Source organism: Somniosus microcephalus, unplaced genomic scaffold (genome assembly GCF_052327205.1).
Source record: "Somniosus microcephalus isolate GS21.2 unplaced genomic scaffold, FLI_Smic_1.0 unresolved_chr2, whole genome shotgun sequence".
NCBI lineage: Eukaryota > Metazoa > Chordata > Chondrichthyes > Squaliformes > Somniosidae > Somniosus > Somniosus microcephalus.
In genome coordinates, this window is record NW_028225180.1 from 90,165,051 (window position 1) to 90,180,872 (window position 15,822).

At 55.0% G+C, this 15,822-nt stretch overlaps 1 protein-coding gene across 6 annotated transcripts; it reads right to left on the reverse strand.

Annotated features, from left to right (window-relative positions):
* Positions 1-6,057: 6,057 nt before the first annotated feature.
* On the reverse strand, positions 6,058-15,778 carry b4gat1 (beta-1,4-glucuronyltransferase 1). 6 transcript variants are annotated; one of them, XR_015075099.1, is made up of 4 exons: positions 14,571-15,778; positions 7,762-8,524; positions 7,676-7,717; positions 6,058-7,633 (listed from the first exon to the last, which is right to left on the reverse strand). XR_015075099.1 is itself a non-coding variant. In XM_085976333.1 (2 exons), exons 1-2 carry the CDS (start codon positions 15,726-15,728, stop codon positions 8,333-8,335), a joined length of 1,350 nt encoding a protein of 449 aa, XP_085832459.1. In that variant the 5' UTR covers positions 15,729-15,778; the 3' UTR covers positions 6,058-8,332. The 6 variants fall into 6 exon arrangements, 1 of the variants encoding a protein (XP_085832459.1); XR_015075098.1 differs by having other exon boundaries at positions 6,058-7,717; XR_015075097.1 differs by having other exon boundaries at positions 7,676-8,524.
* Positions 15,779-15,822: the final 44 nt, after the last annotated feature.

Consider the following 15,822-nt stretch of genomic DNA (forward strand, 5'->3'; position numbering starts at 1 on the left):
CACTCCTTCCAAGTGAGTGATTTATTTGTGGGTCTCTATTGGGGAAGACCACAAATGCAGATTGGGTGACCTTGTGGAACAGCTCTGTTCAGTCCCTAAGCTTTCAGGAGCCTGTCACTTTAATTCTCCACTCTGATCTCGGCTTATACTGGTCCAAAGAAGCTCGAGGAACAGCCCCTCATAAGAGCTGGAGTAGGTCATTTGGCCCTTTGCACCTGCTCTGCCATTCAATAAGATCATGGCTGATCTACCTCAACTCCCACCTTCCTGCACTGTCCCCATATTCCTAAAAAATTATTGATCTTGCAATGTCTTGAATATACTCAATGACTGAGCCTCCACAGCGCTCTCGGGTAGAGAACTCCAAAGATTTACAACCCTTTGAAGACATTTCTCATCTCAGTCCTAAATGGCTGACGATAGCAAAATACTGCAGATGCTGGAAAAACTCAGCAGGTCAGGCAACATCCGTGGAGAGAAATTGGAGTTGACGTTCGGGTCGAACCTGAAACGTCAACTCAAATTTTTCCACGGATGTTGCCTGACCTGAGTTTTTCCAGCATTTTCTGTTATTTCCTAAATGGCTGACCCCTTATTGTGACTGACCCTGTGCTCCAGATTCCCCAGCCAGGGGAAACATTTTCCCAGCATTAACCCTGTTAAGAATTTTATATGTTTCAATTAGATCACCTCTCATTCTTCTAACCTTCATGAAATAAACATAGTGAAAGAGGAAGTATTAAGGGGTTTAAGCAATGAAATAAAGTGAAAGGAAGGATCAAGGGGTTTAACATCTTTGAAAGTGGATAAATCCCCAGGCCCAGATCATATGTATCCCAGACTGTTTGAAGTAATTGAGGAAGTAGCAGAGGCCCTGACCATTTTTCAATCCACTCTGGCTTCAGGTGTGGTGCCGGAGGACCGGTAATGTGGTACCCTTGTTTAAAAAGGGAGAAAAGAATAGACTGAGTAATTACAGGCCAGTCAGCCTAACCTCGGTGGGGGGGAAAATTATTGGAAATAATTGAGAGACAGGATAAATCTTCATTTAAGAAAGACACAGATTAATCAAGGACAGTCAGCACGGATTTGTTAAGGGAAGGTCGTGTCTGACTAACTTGATTGAATTTTTTAATGAGGGTAGTGCGTTTGATGTAGTCTATATGGATTTTAGCAAGGCTTTTGATAAGGTCCCGCATGGCAGACTGGTCACGCAAGTAAAAGCCCATGGGATCCAAGGTAAAGTGGCAAGTTGGATCCAAAATTGGCTCAGAGGCAGGAAGCAGAGGGTGTTTTTGTGACTGGAAGGCTGTTTCCAGTGGGGTTCTGCAGGGCTCAGTACTGGGTCCTTTGCTTTTTGTGGTATATATATCAATGATTTGGACTTAAATGTAGGAAGTATGATTAAGAAGTTTGCAGATGGTACAAAAATTGGCCGTGTAGTTGATATTGAAGAAGAAAGCTGCAGACTGCAGGAAGATATCAATGGACTGGTCAGGTGGGCAGAACAGTGGCAAATGGAATTCAATCTGGAGAAGTGTGAGGTAATGCATTTGGGGAGGGCTAACAAGGCAAGGGGATACACAGTAAATGGTAGGACACTGAGAAGTGCAGAAGATCAGAGGGACCTTGGAGGGCATGTCCACAGATCCCTGAAGGTAGCAGGACATTATACTGGTTAAGGCGGCATACGGGATACTTGCCTTTATTAGCTGAGGCATAGAATGCAAGAGCAGGGAGGTTATGCTTCAACTGTATAAAACACAAGTTAGGCCGCAGCTAGAGTACTGCGTGCAGTTCTGGTCACCACATTACAGAGAGGATGTGATTGCACTAGAGAGGGTGCAGAGGAGATGGTGCCTGGGCTGGGGAATCTTCGCTCTGAGGAACGATCAGATAGGCTGGGGTTGTTTTCCTTGGAACAGAGGAGGCTGAGGGGAGACCTAATTGAGGTGTATAAAATTATGAGGGGCCTGGATAGAGTCGATAGGAAGGACCTATTTCCTTTAGCAGAAGGGTCAATAACCAGGGGGCAGAGATTTAAAGTAATCGGTCAGAGGTTTAGAGGGGATTTGAGAAATTTCTTCACCCAGTGGGTGGTGGGGGTCTGGAACTCGCTAACCTGAAAGAGTGGGAGAGGCAGGAACCCTCATCACATTTAAAAAGTACTTGGATATGCACTTGAAGTGCCGTAACCTGCAGGGCTACGGACCGAGAGCTGGACGGTGGGATTAGGCTGGAGAGCTCTTTGTTGGCCGGCACGGACAAGATGGGCAGAATGGCCTCCTCCTGTGCTGTAACTTTCTATGATTCTATGAATAGAGGCCTGGCCTACTCAATCTCATCTTTCAATTAGGCACTTTACAGCCTTCTGGAGTCGAGGTCAAGTTCAACAATTTCAGATCATAACCTCTGCCCCCAACCCCCCATCTTTTCAGATGACAGCTGTTGAGGATTCTGCTATTCCCATTTACACCTCTAGACCCATCTTGTGTTTCTTTACTTGTCCCGTTACCATCTCCTTTTGCCTTTTGTCAGTCTCCTGCCTTTCGATCACAGACCTTCCTTTTTGTTCTTTCCTCCCCACCACTCGCCCCCCCCGCCCCCGCCTTTTTGTTCTTTCCTCCCCCCACCACTCGCCCCCCCCCCTGCCCCCGCCTTTCCCTGCCTCTGCAGTTATATCTCCAGTTCTGACGAAAGGTCACCGACCTGAAACGTTAACTCTCTCCGTAGATGCTGCCTGACCTCCTGAGAATCATCGAATGGTTACAGCACAGGGGAGACCATTCGGCCCGTCGAGCCCGTGCCGGCTCTCTGCAAGAGCACTCCAGCTAGTCCCACTCCCCCCCCCCTTTCCCCAGAGCCCTGCAAATTTCTTTACTTCAGGTACCTATCCAATTCCCCTTTTGGAAGCCACGATTGAGTCTGCCTCCACCACCCTTTCAGGCAGCGCATTCCAGATCCTAACCACTCGCTGAGTAAAAAAGTTTTTCCTCATGTCGCCTTTGGTTCTTCTGCCAATCACCTTAAATCTGTGTCCTCTGGTTCTCGACCCTTCCGCCAATGGGAGCAGTTTCCCTCTATCTACTCTGTCTAGACCCCTCATGATTTTGAACAGCTCTCTCAAATCTCCTCTCAATCTTCTCTGCTCCAAGGAGAACAACCCCAGCTTCTCCAGTCTATCCACGTAATTGAAGTTTCTCATCCCTGGAACCATTCTCGTAAATCTTTTCCGCACCCTCTCTAAGGACTTCACATCCTTCCTAAAGTGCGGTGCCCAGAATTGGACACAATACTCCAGTTGAGGTCGAACTAGTGATTTATAAAGGTTCATCATAACTTCCTTGCTTTTGTACTCTATACCTCTATTGATGAAGCCCAGGATCCCGTAAGCCTTTTTAACTGCTTTCTCAACCTGCCCTGCCACCTTCAATGATTTGTGCACATATACCCCCGGTCTCTCTGTTCCTGCACCCCCTTTAGGATTGTATCCTTTAGTTTATATTGCCTCTCCTCATACTTCCTACCAAAATGGATCACTTCACACTTTTGTGTGTTAAATTTCATCTGCCACGTGTCCGCCCATTCCACCAGCCTGTCTATGTCCTCCTGAAGTCTATCACTCTCCTCCTCACTGTTCACTATACTTCCAAATTTTGTGTCATCTGCACATTTTGAAATTGTGCCCTGTATTCCCGAGTCCAAGTCATTAATATACATCAAGAAAAGCAGTGGCCCTAGTACCGACCCCTGGGGGACACCACTGTATACCTTCCTCCAGTCTGAAATACAACCGTTCACCACTACTCTCTGTTTCCTGTCACTTGGCCAATTCCGTATCCATGCTGCCACTGTCCCTTTTATTCCATGGGCTTCAACTTTGCTGGCGAGCCTATTATGTGGCACTTTGTCGAACGCCTTTTGGAAATCCATTTCCAGCATTTCAATTCGCAACTCCCACATGCAGCAAGACCTGGACAACGTTCAGGTTTGGTCTGATAAGTTACAACTAACATTTGTGCCAGGCAATGACCATCTCCAACAAGAGAAAGTCTAACCACCTCCCCTTGACATTCAACAGTATGACCATCGCCAAATCCCCCATCATCAGCATCCTGGGGGTCACCATTGACCAGAAACTGGACCAGTCACATAAATGCTGTGGCTACAAGAGCAGGTCAGAGGCTGGGTATTCTGCGGCGAGTGTCTCACCTCCTGACTCCCCAAAGCCTCTCCACCATCTACAAGGCACAAGTCAGGAGTGTGCTGGAATACTCTCCACTTGCCTGGATGAGTGCAGCTCCAACAACACTCAAGAAGCTCGACACAATCCAGGACAAAGCAGCCCACTTGATTGGCACCCCATCCACCACCTTAAACATTCACTCCCTCCACCACCGGCGCACCGTGGCTGCAGTGTGTACCATCTACAAGATGCACTGCAGCAACTCGCCAAGGCTTCTTCAGCAGCACCTCCCAAACCCGCGACCTCTTCCACCTAGAAGGACAAGGGCAGCAGGCGCATGGGAACACCACCACCTCCAAGTTGACGCACCATCCTGGGCAATTAGGGATGCCCACAATCTGTGAATGAATTTTTAAAAACTATATAGGGACTCGAGCTAGAAAGTGTGGGGATATCAAGGCGATGAGCTCGGATGATGGGGCTTCCTACAGTCAGCTAGCCCGCTCAGTCACTGGGGTCAAACAGGCAGATATCGGGGGACAGCGGACCCCCAGGACGAGGGCACAGAACCAATGTAGGGAAAGACTAAAATAACAGAAAATGCTGGAAACACTCAGCAGGCCAGGCAGCATCGGTGGAGAGAGAAACAGAGTTAACGTTTCAGGTCAAAGACCTTTCGTCAAAACTGGAAAAAGCTGGAGATGTAACAGATATTAATCAGGTGCAGAGACAGGTCGCCTGTCACTTTAATTCACCGCTTCACTCCCACTCTGACCTCTCCGTCCTCGGCCTCTTGCACTGTTCCAATGAAGCTCAACGTAAGCTCGAGGAACAGCACCTCATCTTTCCATTAGGCACTTTGCAGCCTGCCGGACTCAACATCGAGTTCAACAATTTCAGATCATAACCTCGGCCCCCATTTTTCATGCTGTGTGATTTTGCCATTCCCATTTGCAACATTTCATCTTTCCTGCCTCTTCCATAAGCACAATATGTTCTTTCAATTCCTTCCTCCCCTTCTTGCTGCAGTTGTACAGGGCCTTGGTGAGACCACACCTTGAGTATTGTGTGCAGTTTTGGTCGCCTTATCTGAGGAAGGACGTTCTTGCCATGGAGGGAGTGCAGCGAAGATTCACCAGGCTGATACCTGGGATGGCAGGAATGACGTATGAGGAGAGATTGTGTCGATTGGGCTTATACTCGCTGGAGTTTAGAAGAATGAGAGGGGATCTCATTGAAACTTATAAAATTCTAACAGGACTAGACAGACTAGATGCAGGAAGGATGTTCCCGATGGCGGGGGAGTCCAGAACCAGGGGTCACAGTCTAAGGATAAGGGGTAGGACATTTAGGACTGAGATGAGGAGGAATTTCTTCACCCAGAGAGTGGTGAACCTGTGGAATTCTCTACCACACAAGGCAGTTGAGGTCAATTCATTAAATATATTCAAGAAGGAGTTGGATATATTTCTTAAGGCTAAAGGGATCCAGGGATATGGGGAGAAAGCAGGGACAGGGTACTGAAATTGGATGATCAGCCATGATCTCATTAAATGGCGGAGCAGGCTCGAGGGGTCGAATGGCCGACTCCTGCTCCTATCTTCTATGTTTCTATGTTAAACCCCCCCCACTGCCTCTGCTTAATATCTGTTCCATCTCCAGCTTTTTCCAGTTCTGATGAAGGGTCCCAGACCTGAAACGTTAACTCTGTTTCTCTCTCCATGGATGCTGCCTGGCCTGCTGAGTGTTTCCAGCATTTTCTGTTGCTATTTCAGATTTCCAGCATCTGCAGTATTTTACTATTGTGTTGGGAAAAGACTAAAATGTGTCAGTGAGGAGTTTGCTCCCATTTTATCACCTGGAGTCGAAAGTTGCTTCATAATTTAAAAATTAATTTATTACATTTTTTAAAAAGTCCAACCAACTTTAAAATATACAAACATGTACACAAGACACACTGTAGTGATTATTTTCTACTTCAACCCGTACACCTCACACCCACAGAAACACAGTGCGCGCACAGACTTTATTCACAGCAGCAGTTCCAGTGTGTCGCACAACGAGAACGGTTAAACACAACACTGGCACCACACGGCGAGCAGGTCAGCAATGAAATACTCCAGCGTCAGTCAATGGACCGACATTTGCTGGGCCTGCGATTCAGCAGAGAGCGGGAGGGCAGGCACTGAGACTGTGAGGGGCTTCAAGGGATCCAGGAGTTACAGCACCGCATGGAGTGGGCAGTGATCCCTGCTGCAACACAAGTGTGGATGAGCCCGCTCGGGTCTTCACCGGCCCATTATTCTGTAGTGATGGGATGGGGGTCTGTGTCTGTGATTCCCCACAGTGTTATACAGTGACAGACCTGTACCCACCAGTACTGTACCCCAGTGTTATCCAGTGACAGACCTGTACTCACCAGTACTGTACCCGTTATACAGTGACAGACCTGTACTCACCAGTACTGTACCCGTTATACAGTGACAGACCTGTACTCACCAGTACTGTACCCCAGTGTTATAGTGACAGACCTGTACCCACCAGTACTGTACCCCAGTTATAGTGACAGACCTGTACCCACCAGTACTGTACCCGTGTTATAGTGACAGACCTGTACCCACCAGTACTGTACCCCAGTGTTATAGTGACAGACCTGTACCCACCAGTACTGTACCCCAGTGTTATAGTGACAGACCTGTACCCACCAGTACTGTACCCCAGTGTTATAGTGACAGACCTGTACCCACCAGTACTGTACCCGTGTTATACAGTGACAGACCTGTACCCACCAGTACTGAACCCCAGTGTTATACAGTGACAGACCTGTACCCACCAGTACTGTACCCCAGTGTTATCCAGGGACAGACCTGTACTCACCAGTACTGTACCCGTTATACAGTGACAGACCTGTACTCACCAGTACTGTACCCGTTATACAGTGACAGACCTGTACTCACCAGTACTGTACCCCAGTGTTATAGTGACAGACCTGTACCCACCAGTACTGTACCCCAGTTATAGTGACAGACCTGTACCCACCAGTACTGTACCCGTGTTATAGTGACAGACCTGTACCCACCAGTACTGTACCCGTGTTATACAGTGACAGACCTGTACCCACCAGTACTGAACCCCAGTGTTATACAGTGACAGACCTGTACCCACCAGTACTGTACCCCAGTGTTATACAGGGACAGACCTGTGCCTACAAGTACTGTACCCCAGTGTTATACAGTAATAGACCCATACCCACCAGTACTGTACCCCAGTGTTATACAGTGACAGACTTGTACCCACCAGCACTGTACCTGTTATACAATGACAGACCCATACCCACCAGTACTGTACCCGTGTTATAGAGACAGACCTGTACCCACCAGCACTGTACCTGTTATACAATGACAGACCCATACCCACCAGTACTGTACCCGTGTTATAGAGACAGACCTGTACCCACCAGCACTGTACCCGTGTTATACACTGACAGACCTGTACCCACCAGTACTGTACCCGTGTTATACACTGACAGACCTGTAGCCACCAGTACTGTACCCCAGTGTTATACAGTGACAGACCTGTACCCACCAGTACTGTATCCCAGTGTTATACAGCTCAGAATGCTCTCTGCAGACACAGTCCGGGTTTGGAAGGGTGTGATTAAGAATTGTATGCCTGGAGTTTATGTTTCACAGTTCAAGTGCCCATGGTGTGTTGAAATCTCCCCCCTCCCGCGGTGTGACAGGGTGCAGTGACAGGAATGGATTCGGAAACGGCTGAAACCGCGCTGCGTGGATGGGATGCGTCTGATATCACAGTTGAAGCGGAGAGGCTGTTGAAAAGTCTGGCGCGGTCTCTGTACGGGGAGCGCTGGGAAGGCTGTTTCCTCCAACTCATCGGCACGGGACCCCAAGTCGCAATGCAATTAATTCAGACCCACACCGGCCCTCGCCCTCCAGCCGCCCTGTGGAGTGCATAACCCGGCTGTACAGACCTGAAGGTCCCGGGGGTTGGGGGGTGGAACGGCAGTATAACTTTGTCTCTAGCAGTCCAGGATTGAGGGGGGGTGGGGGTGCTGAATCAGGCCACTGGTCCCCAGCGAGAGGCAGCATCTTCCGGCCGGTGGCAATGGGGGGCAGAACTGCAGTTTCAGCAGCGACGAGGCGACTCGGAATATTTCGTCTTCAACTCCTGCTTGAACTGGCGGAAGAGAATTTTGTTCTGCTTGTTCTCCTCGTCTTTCCGCGGGTGGAACTCGCTGGTCAGCTTGAAGCCCTTGTGGACCAGGAAGGCATTATCCAGCACCGCGAACGTGTAGCCGGCAACGTGCAGTTCACAGGCCTGGCGGGGAATGTAAAAATAAACCGGTAAAAGCAGGGCAAGACTCGGGACCACACAGCACCCCTCGCTCACTCTCTCTCTCAGAAAATCGCTAAGAGCTGCAGTTGCCTGTTTGTAACTTGGCAAAAAAGTGTTTTTATTATATAAAAAAGGAGAAATATTAAACATATAAATTGGTTCTTTTCTCTCTGCAGTCTCCTATTGATTTCCATTCTGGAGTCTTTTTTAAAATTTGGTTATGGGATGTGGGCATCGCTGGCGAGGCCCAGCATTTATTGCCCATTCCCTAGTCGCCCCTCGAGAAGGTGGTGGTGAGCCGCCTTCTTGAACCGCTGCAGTCCGTGTGGTGAAGGTGCTCCCACAGTGCTGTTAGGGAGGGAGTTCCAGGATTTTGACCCAGCGACGATGAAGGAACGGCCGATATATTTCCAAGTCAGGATGGTGTGTGACTTGGAGGTGGTGGTGTTCCCGTGCGCCTGCTGCCCTTGTCCTTCTAGGTGGAAGAGGTCGCGGGTTTGGGAGGTGCTGCCGAAGAAGCCTTGGCGAGTTGCTGCAGTGCATCTTGTAGATGGTCCACACTGCAGCCACGGTACGGCGGTGGTGGAGGGAGTGAATGTTTAAGGTGGTGGATGGGGTGCCAATCAAGCGGGCTGCTTTGTCCTGGATGGTGTCGAGCTTCTTGAGTGTTGTTGGAGCTGCACTCATCCAGGCAAGTGGAGAGTATTCCATCACACTCCTGACTTGTGCCTTGTAGATGGTGGAGAGGCTTTGGGGAGTCAGGAGGTGAGACACTCTCCGCAGAATACCCAGCCTCTGACCTGCTCTTGTTGCCACAGTATTTATGTGGCTGGTCCAGTTAAGTTTCTGGTCAATGGTGACCCCCAGGATGTTGATGGTGGGGGATTCGGCGATGGTTATACCGTTGAATGTCAAGGGGCTGTGGTTAGACTCGCGCCTGTTGGAGACGGTCATTACCTGGCACTTGTCTCCTTAAATCGTGAGTGCTTTTGCCCGATTCTATTTTCAAATAGTTTAGTTTGCTCCAGAATGCAAATGCTTCTCCTTTTCATTTTCAAAAGGGAGTTGGATACTTATATTTTATATTTATTTACTTACACTTACCTGAAGGGGGTAAATGTGCAGGGCGAGGGAGTGGGACTGGCTGAAGCGCTCTTGCAGAGAGCCGGCATGGGCTCAACGGGCCGAGTGGCCTCCTTCTGTGCTGTAACTGGTCGAAATGTTGCTGTGGAGCCAGCAACCCAAACTCTGCGGCCAAAATCCTAACTCGCATCAAGTCCCGTACCCTCCCAAAACCAGCACGGTGGCATAGTGGTTAGCACTGTTGCCTCAACAGCGCCAGGGACCCGGGTTCAAATCCGGTCTCGGGTGACTGTCTGTGTGGAGTTTGCACATTCTCCCTGTGTTTGCGTGGGTTTCCTCCGGGTGCTCCGGTTTCCTCCCACAGTCCAAAGATGTGCGGGTTAGGTTGATTGGCCATGATAAAAATTGGCCCTTAGTGTTAGGGGGGATTAAATACGTGGGGTTACGGGGTTACGGCTTGGGTGGGATGGCTGTCGGTGTAGGGACCAGGTGCTAGGGTTTGGATGATCAGCCATGATCTCGTTGAATGGCGGAGCAGGCTCGAAGGGCCGAATGGCCTACTCCTGCTCCTATCTTCTATGTTTCTATGTTTCTCTTCCTTTAAGGCGCTCCTTAAAACCGACCTCTTTGACCAAGCTTTTGGTCACCTGTCCCAATATCTCCTGATGTGGCTCGGGGTCTGATAATCGCTCCTGTGAAGCACCTTGGGACGTTTTACTACGTTAAAGGCGTTATATAAATACAAGTGGTCGAAAGAAAGAAAGTCTCGCGTTTCTCCCGCGCCTCTCACCACCTCAGGACGTCCCAAAGCGCTTCACACCCAATGAAGTACTTTTTTTGGAAGTGTGGTCACTGTTGTAATGTGGGAAACGCGGCAGCCAATTTGCGCACAGCAAGCTCCCACAGACAGCAATGAAATAATGACCAGATCATCTGTTTTAGTGATGTTGGTTGAGGGATAAATATTGGCCCCAGGACCCCGGGGAGAACTCCCCCTGCTCTTCTTCCAATAGTGGCCGTGGGATCTTTTACATCCACCTGAGACGGCAGACGGGGCCTCGGTTTAACGTCTCATCCGAAAGACGGCACCTCCAACAGTGCGGCGCTCCCTCAGTACTGCCCCTCCGACAGTGCGGCGCTACCTTAGTACTGCCCCTCCGACAGTGCGGCGCTCCCTCAGTACTGCCCCTCCGACAGTGCGGCGCTACCTTAGTACTGCCCCTCCGACAGTGCGGCGCTCCCTCAGTACTGTCCCAACAGTGCGGCGCTCCCTCAGTACCGCCCCTCCTATAGTGTGGCGCTCCCTCAGTACCGCCCCTCCGACAGTGCGGCGCTCCCTCAGTACCGCCCCTCCGACAGTGCGGCGCTCCCTCAGTACCGCCCCTCCGACAGTGCGGCGCTCCCTCAGTACCGCTCCTCCGACAGTGTGGCGCTCCCTCAGTACTGCCCCTCCGACAGGGTGGCGCTCCCTCAGTACTGCTCCTCCGACAGTGCGGCGCTCCCTCAGTACTGCCCCTCCGACAGTGTGGCGCTCCCTCAGTACTGCCCCTCCGACAGTGTGGCGCTCCCTCAGTACTGCCCCTCTGACAGTGTGGCGCTCCCTCAGTACTGCCCCTCCGACAGGGTGGCGCTCCCTCAGTACTGCCCCTCCGACAGTGCGGCGATCCCTCAGTACTGCCCCTCCGACAGTGCTGCGCTCCCTCAGTACTGCCCCTCTGACAGTGCAGCACTCCCTCAGTACTGCCCCTCCGACAGTGCCCCGCTCTCATTACTGCCCCTCCGACAGTGCGGCGCTCCCTCAGTACTGCCCCTCCGACAGTGCGGCGCTCCCTCAGTACTGCCCCTCTGACAGTGCAGCACTCCCTCAGTACTGCCCCTCCGACAGTGCGGCGCTCCCTCAGTACTGCCCCTCTGACAGTGCAGCACTCCCTCAGTACTGCTCCTCCGACAGTGCGGCGCTCCCTCAGTACTGCCCCTCCGACAGTGTGGCGCTCCCTCAGTACTGCCCCTCCGACAGGGTGGCGCTCCCTCAGTACTGCCCCTCCGACAGTGTGGCGCTCCCTCAGTACTGCCCCTCCGACAGGGTGGCGCTCCCTCAGTACTGCCCCTCCGACAGTGCGGCGCTCCCTCAGTACTGCCCCTCCGACAGTGCGGCGCTCCCTCAGTACTGCCCCTCCGACAGTGCAGCGCTCCCTCAGTACTGCCCCTCCGACAGTGCAGCGCTCCCTCAGTACTGCCCCTCCGACAGTGCGGCGCTCCTTCAGTACTGCCCCTCCGACAGTGCGGCGCTCCCTCAGTACTGCCCCTCCGACAGGGTGGCGCTCCCTCAGTACTGCTCCTCCGACAGTGTGGCACTCCCTCAGTACTGCCCCTCCGACAGGGTGGCGCTCCCTCAGTACTGCCCCTCCGACAGTGCGGCGCTCCCTCAGTACTGCCCCTCCGACAGTGCCCCGCTCTCATTACTGCCCCTCCGACAGTGCGGCGCTCCCTCAGTACTGCCCCTCCGACAGTGCGGCGCTCCCTCAGTACTGCCCCTCCGACAGTGCCCCGCTCTCATTACTGCCCCTCCGACAGTGCGGCGCTCCCTCAGTACTGCCCCTCTGACAGTGCAGCACTCCCTCAGTACTGCCCCTCCGACAGTGCAGCACTCCCTCAGTACTGCCCCTCCGACAGTGCGGCGCTCCCTCAGTACTGCCCCTCCGACAGTGTGGCGCTCCCTCAGTACTGCCCCTCCGACAGGGTGGCGCTCCCTCAGTACTGCTCCTCCGACAGTGTGGCGCTCCCTCAGTACTGCCCCTCCGACAGGGTGGCGCTCCCTCAGTACTGCTCCTCCGACAGTGCGGCGCTCCCTCAGTACTGCCCCTCCGACAGTGTGGCGCTCCCTCAGTACTGCCCCTCCGACAGTGTGGCGCTCCCTCAGTACTGCCCCTCAGACAGTGTGGCGCTCCCTCAGTACTGCCCCTCCGACAGGGTGGTGCTCCCTCAGTACTGCCCCTCCGACAGTGCGGCGCTCCCTCAGTACTGCCCCTCCGACAGTGCGGCGCTCCCTCAGTACTGCCCCTCCGACAGTGCAGCGCTCCCTCAGTACTGCCCCTCCGACAGTGCAGCGCTCCCTCAGTACTGCCCCTCCGACAGTGCGACGCTCCCTCAGTACTGCTCCTCCGACAGTGTGGCACTCCCTCAGTACTGCCCCTCCGACAGGGTGGCGCTCCCTCAGTACTGCCCCTCTGACAGTGCGGCGCTCCCTCAGTACTGCCCCTCCGACAGTGCCCCGCTCTCATTACTGCCCCTCCGACAGTGCGGCGCTCCCTCAGTACTGCCCCTCTGACAGTGCAGCACTCCCTCAGTACTGCCCCTCCGACAGTGCAGCACTCCCTCAGTACTGCCCCTCCGACAGTGCGGATCTCCCTCAGTACCGCCCCTCCGACAGTGCAGCACTCCCTCAGTACTGCCCCTCCGACAGTGCGGCGCTCCCTCAGTACTGCCCCTCCGACAGTGCGGCGCTCCCTCAGTACTGCCCCTCCGACAGTGCAGCACTCCCTCAGTACTGCCCCTCCGACAGTGCAGCACTCCCTCAGTACTGCCCCTCCGACAGTGCGGCGCTCCCTCAGTACTGCCCCTCCGACAGTGCGGCGCTCCCTCAGGACTGCCCCTCTGACAGTGCAGCACTCCCTCAGTACTGCTCCTCCGACAGTGCGGCGCTCCCTCAGTACTGCCCCTCCGACAGTGTGGCGCTCCCTCAGTACTGCCCCTCCGACAGGGTGGCGCTCCCTCAGTACTGCTCCTCCGACAGTGTGGCGCTCCCTCAGTACTGCCCCTCCGACAGGGTGGCGCTCCCTCAGTACTGCTCCTCCGACAGTGCGGCGCTCCCTCAGTACTGCCCCTCCGACAGTGTGGCGCTCCCTCAGTACTGCCCCTCCGACAGTGCGGCGCTCCCTCAGTACTGCCCCTCCGACAGTGCCCCGCTCTCATTACTGCCCCTCCGACAGTGCGGCGCTCCCTCAGTACTGCCCCTCCGACAGTGTGGCGCTCCCTCAGTACTGCCCCTCCGACAGTGTGGCGCTCCCTCAGTACTGCCCCTCCGACAGTGTGGCGCTCCCTCAGTACTGCCCCTCTGACAGTGTGGCGCTCCCTCAGTACTGCCCCTCCGACAGGGTGGTGCTCCCTCAGTACTGCCCCTCCGACAGTGCAGCGCTCTCTCAGTACTGCCCCTCCGACAGTGCGGCGCTCCCTCAGTACTGCCCCTCCGACAGTGCGGCGCTCCCTCAGTACTGCCCCTCCGACAGTGCAGCACTCCCTCAGTACTGCCCCTCCGACAGTGCAGCACTCCCTCAGTACTGCCCCTCCGACAGTGTGGATCTCCCTCAGTACCGCCCCTCCGACAGTGCAGCACTCCCTCAGTACTGCCCCTCCGACAGTGCGGCGCTCCCTCAGTACTGCCCCTCCGACAGTGCGGCGCTCCCTCAGTACTGCCCCTCCGACAGTGCAGCACTCCCTTAGTACTGCCCCTCCGACAGTGCGGATCTCCCTCAGTACTGCCCCTCCGACAGTGCGGATCTCCCTCAGTGCTGCACTGGAGTGTCTGCCTAGATTTTGTGTGCTCAATCTCTGGAATGGGACTTGAACCCACGACCTTCTGACTCCGAGGCGAGAGTGCTGCCCACTGAGCCACGGTTGACACATGACCGAACAGCACACCCACACCGACCATCCAGGGTCACACACGATGACCCAGATGGGGCTAGTCTGTGATGCCCTTCATAATCCATCAGCTCACCCACACTAACCGCGCAGGGTCACACTACCCCACCCCACGTTACCACTCTGATGGGGCTAGGCTGTGATGACTTTCCTAGTCCAACCTCTCCCGCACACCAACCACCCAGTGCCCCTCCGCTCCCCCCAAATATAAGGCTGTGATGCCCTCCACAGTCAAAGAGCTCACCTGACTGATGCGGTTGAAGCCGTACTGCTTGAACCTCTCGTCGTAGGGGGGCATCGAGCGCAGCCCCACGTAGAAAGGCTCCCAGGGGTCGGTCCAGGGGCGGGTGTAGGCGACTGCCAGGCCAGGGTCAGGCCCGGAGGGGAGGTTGATCCAGCGGCTGTAGTTGGTGGGGGCCTGGCAGCGGGGGCACAGCTCCTCGTAGAAGGGCCGCACCTCGCCCACCTGGTAGAGGCGCTGCAGCTCGGGCTTGTGGGCCGGCAGCCGGCGGCTGTGGCGCATCTCCAGGGCCGGCAGGACGAAGACGGTGAGGCCGGGGTCGGGCCTGGGCCCGGGGCCCGCCACCAGCTCCAGGAAGCGGCGGTGTAGCTGGCCGCTGGGCAGCATGTCCACATCGATGACCGCCACGTAGCGGGAGGGCAGGGCCTCGCGGGCGGCGTTGCGCAGCAGGTTGTTGGGGTAGGAGGCGTTGCCCAGCTGGTAGTTGCCCCGGCGCCGGCGGCGGAGGCGGTGTACAGGGGCCAGGGCCCGCCGGCAAGGGGGGTGCGGCTCGGGCTCAGCGTCTTGGTCCAGCCCGGGGTCCCAGGAGTCCGGCTGCTCCTCGGGCGCCACCTCGGGGGGGAAAGCCACCGGGTCCTGGCTGCCAGTGACAAGGGTGAAGGTGACCAGCTCCTGCACCCCGGGGCAGTGCAAAGAGAGGCGGTAGAGGCTCAGCAGCGCTTCGGACACCTCCCCGGAGGGGGCGAACAAAGCCAGGGACAGAGGGGCCTGCCAGCGCCTCACCAGGGCCGGCAGGTGGTGCAGGTTGCTGACCGACGCGTGGGTGGCCAGGAAAAAGTCCGGCTGCGGCGCCGCCTCCCCTGGCCGAAGAGCCACCGGGCTGCGGGTCACGTCGCGGTACAGCCGGTACTGGCCGCTGGAGTCCAGCGTCCCCCCGGCCTGCAGGGCCCTCACCAGGCTCTCTTTCCTGGCCCGGGCCTCCTCCAGCTCGCGGCTTGCCCGGGGCTCCGAGCCCTGGAAGAGCTGCGAGTAGCGGCGCCGCTGCTGCCGGCCGTGCAGCCCCGACAGCAGCGACAGGTAGACCAGCTGCAGCGCCGCCACCAGCAGCAGGGCGCCCAGCAACGCCTTGAAGGCCGAGCACTTCACCGGCAGCAGCGGCATGGCCTCCCTCCTTCCCCGGGAGACGGAGCCGCAATTACAGCCCCCCCCCATTCCCCCCGCCCATTGCAATCCCATACACCCGCCCATTGCAAGC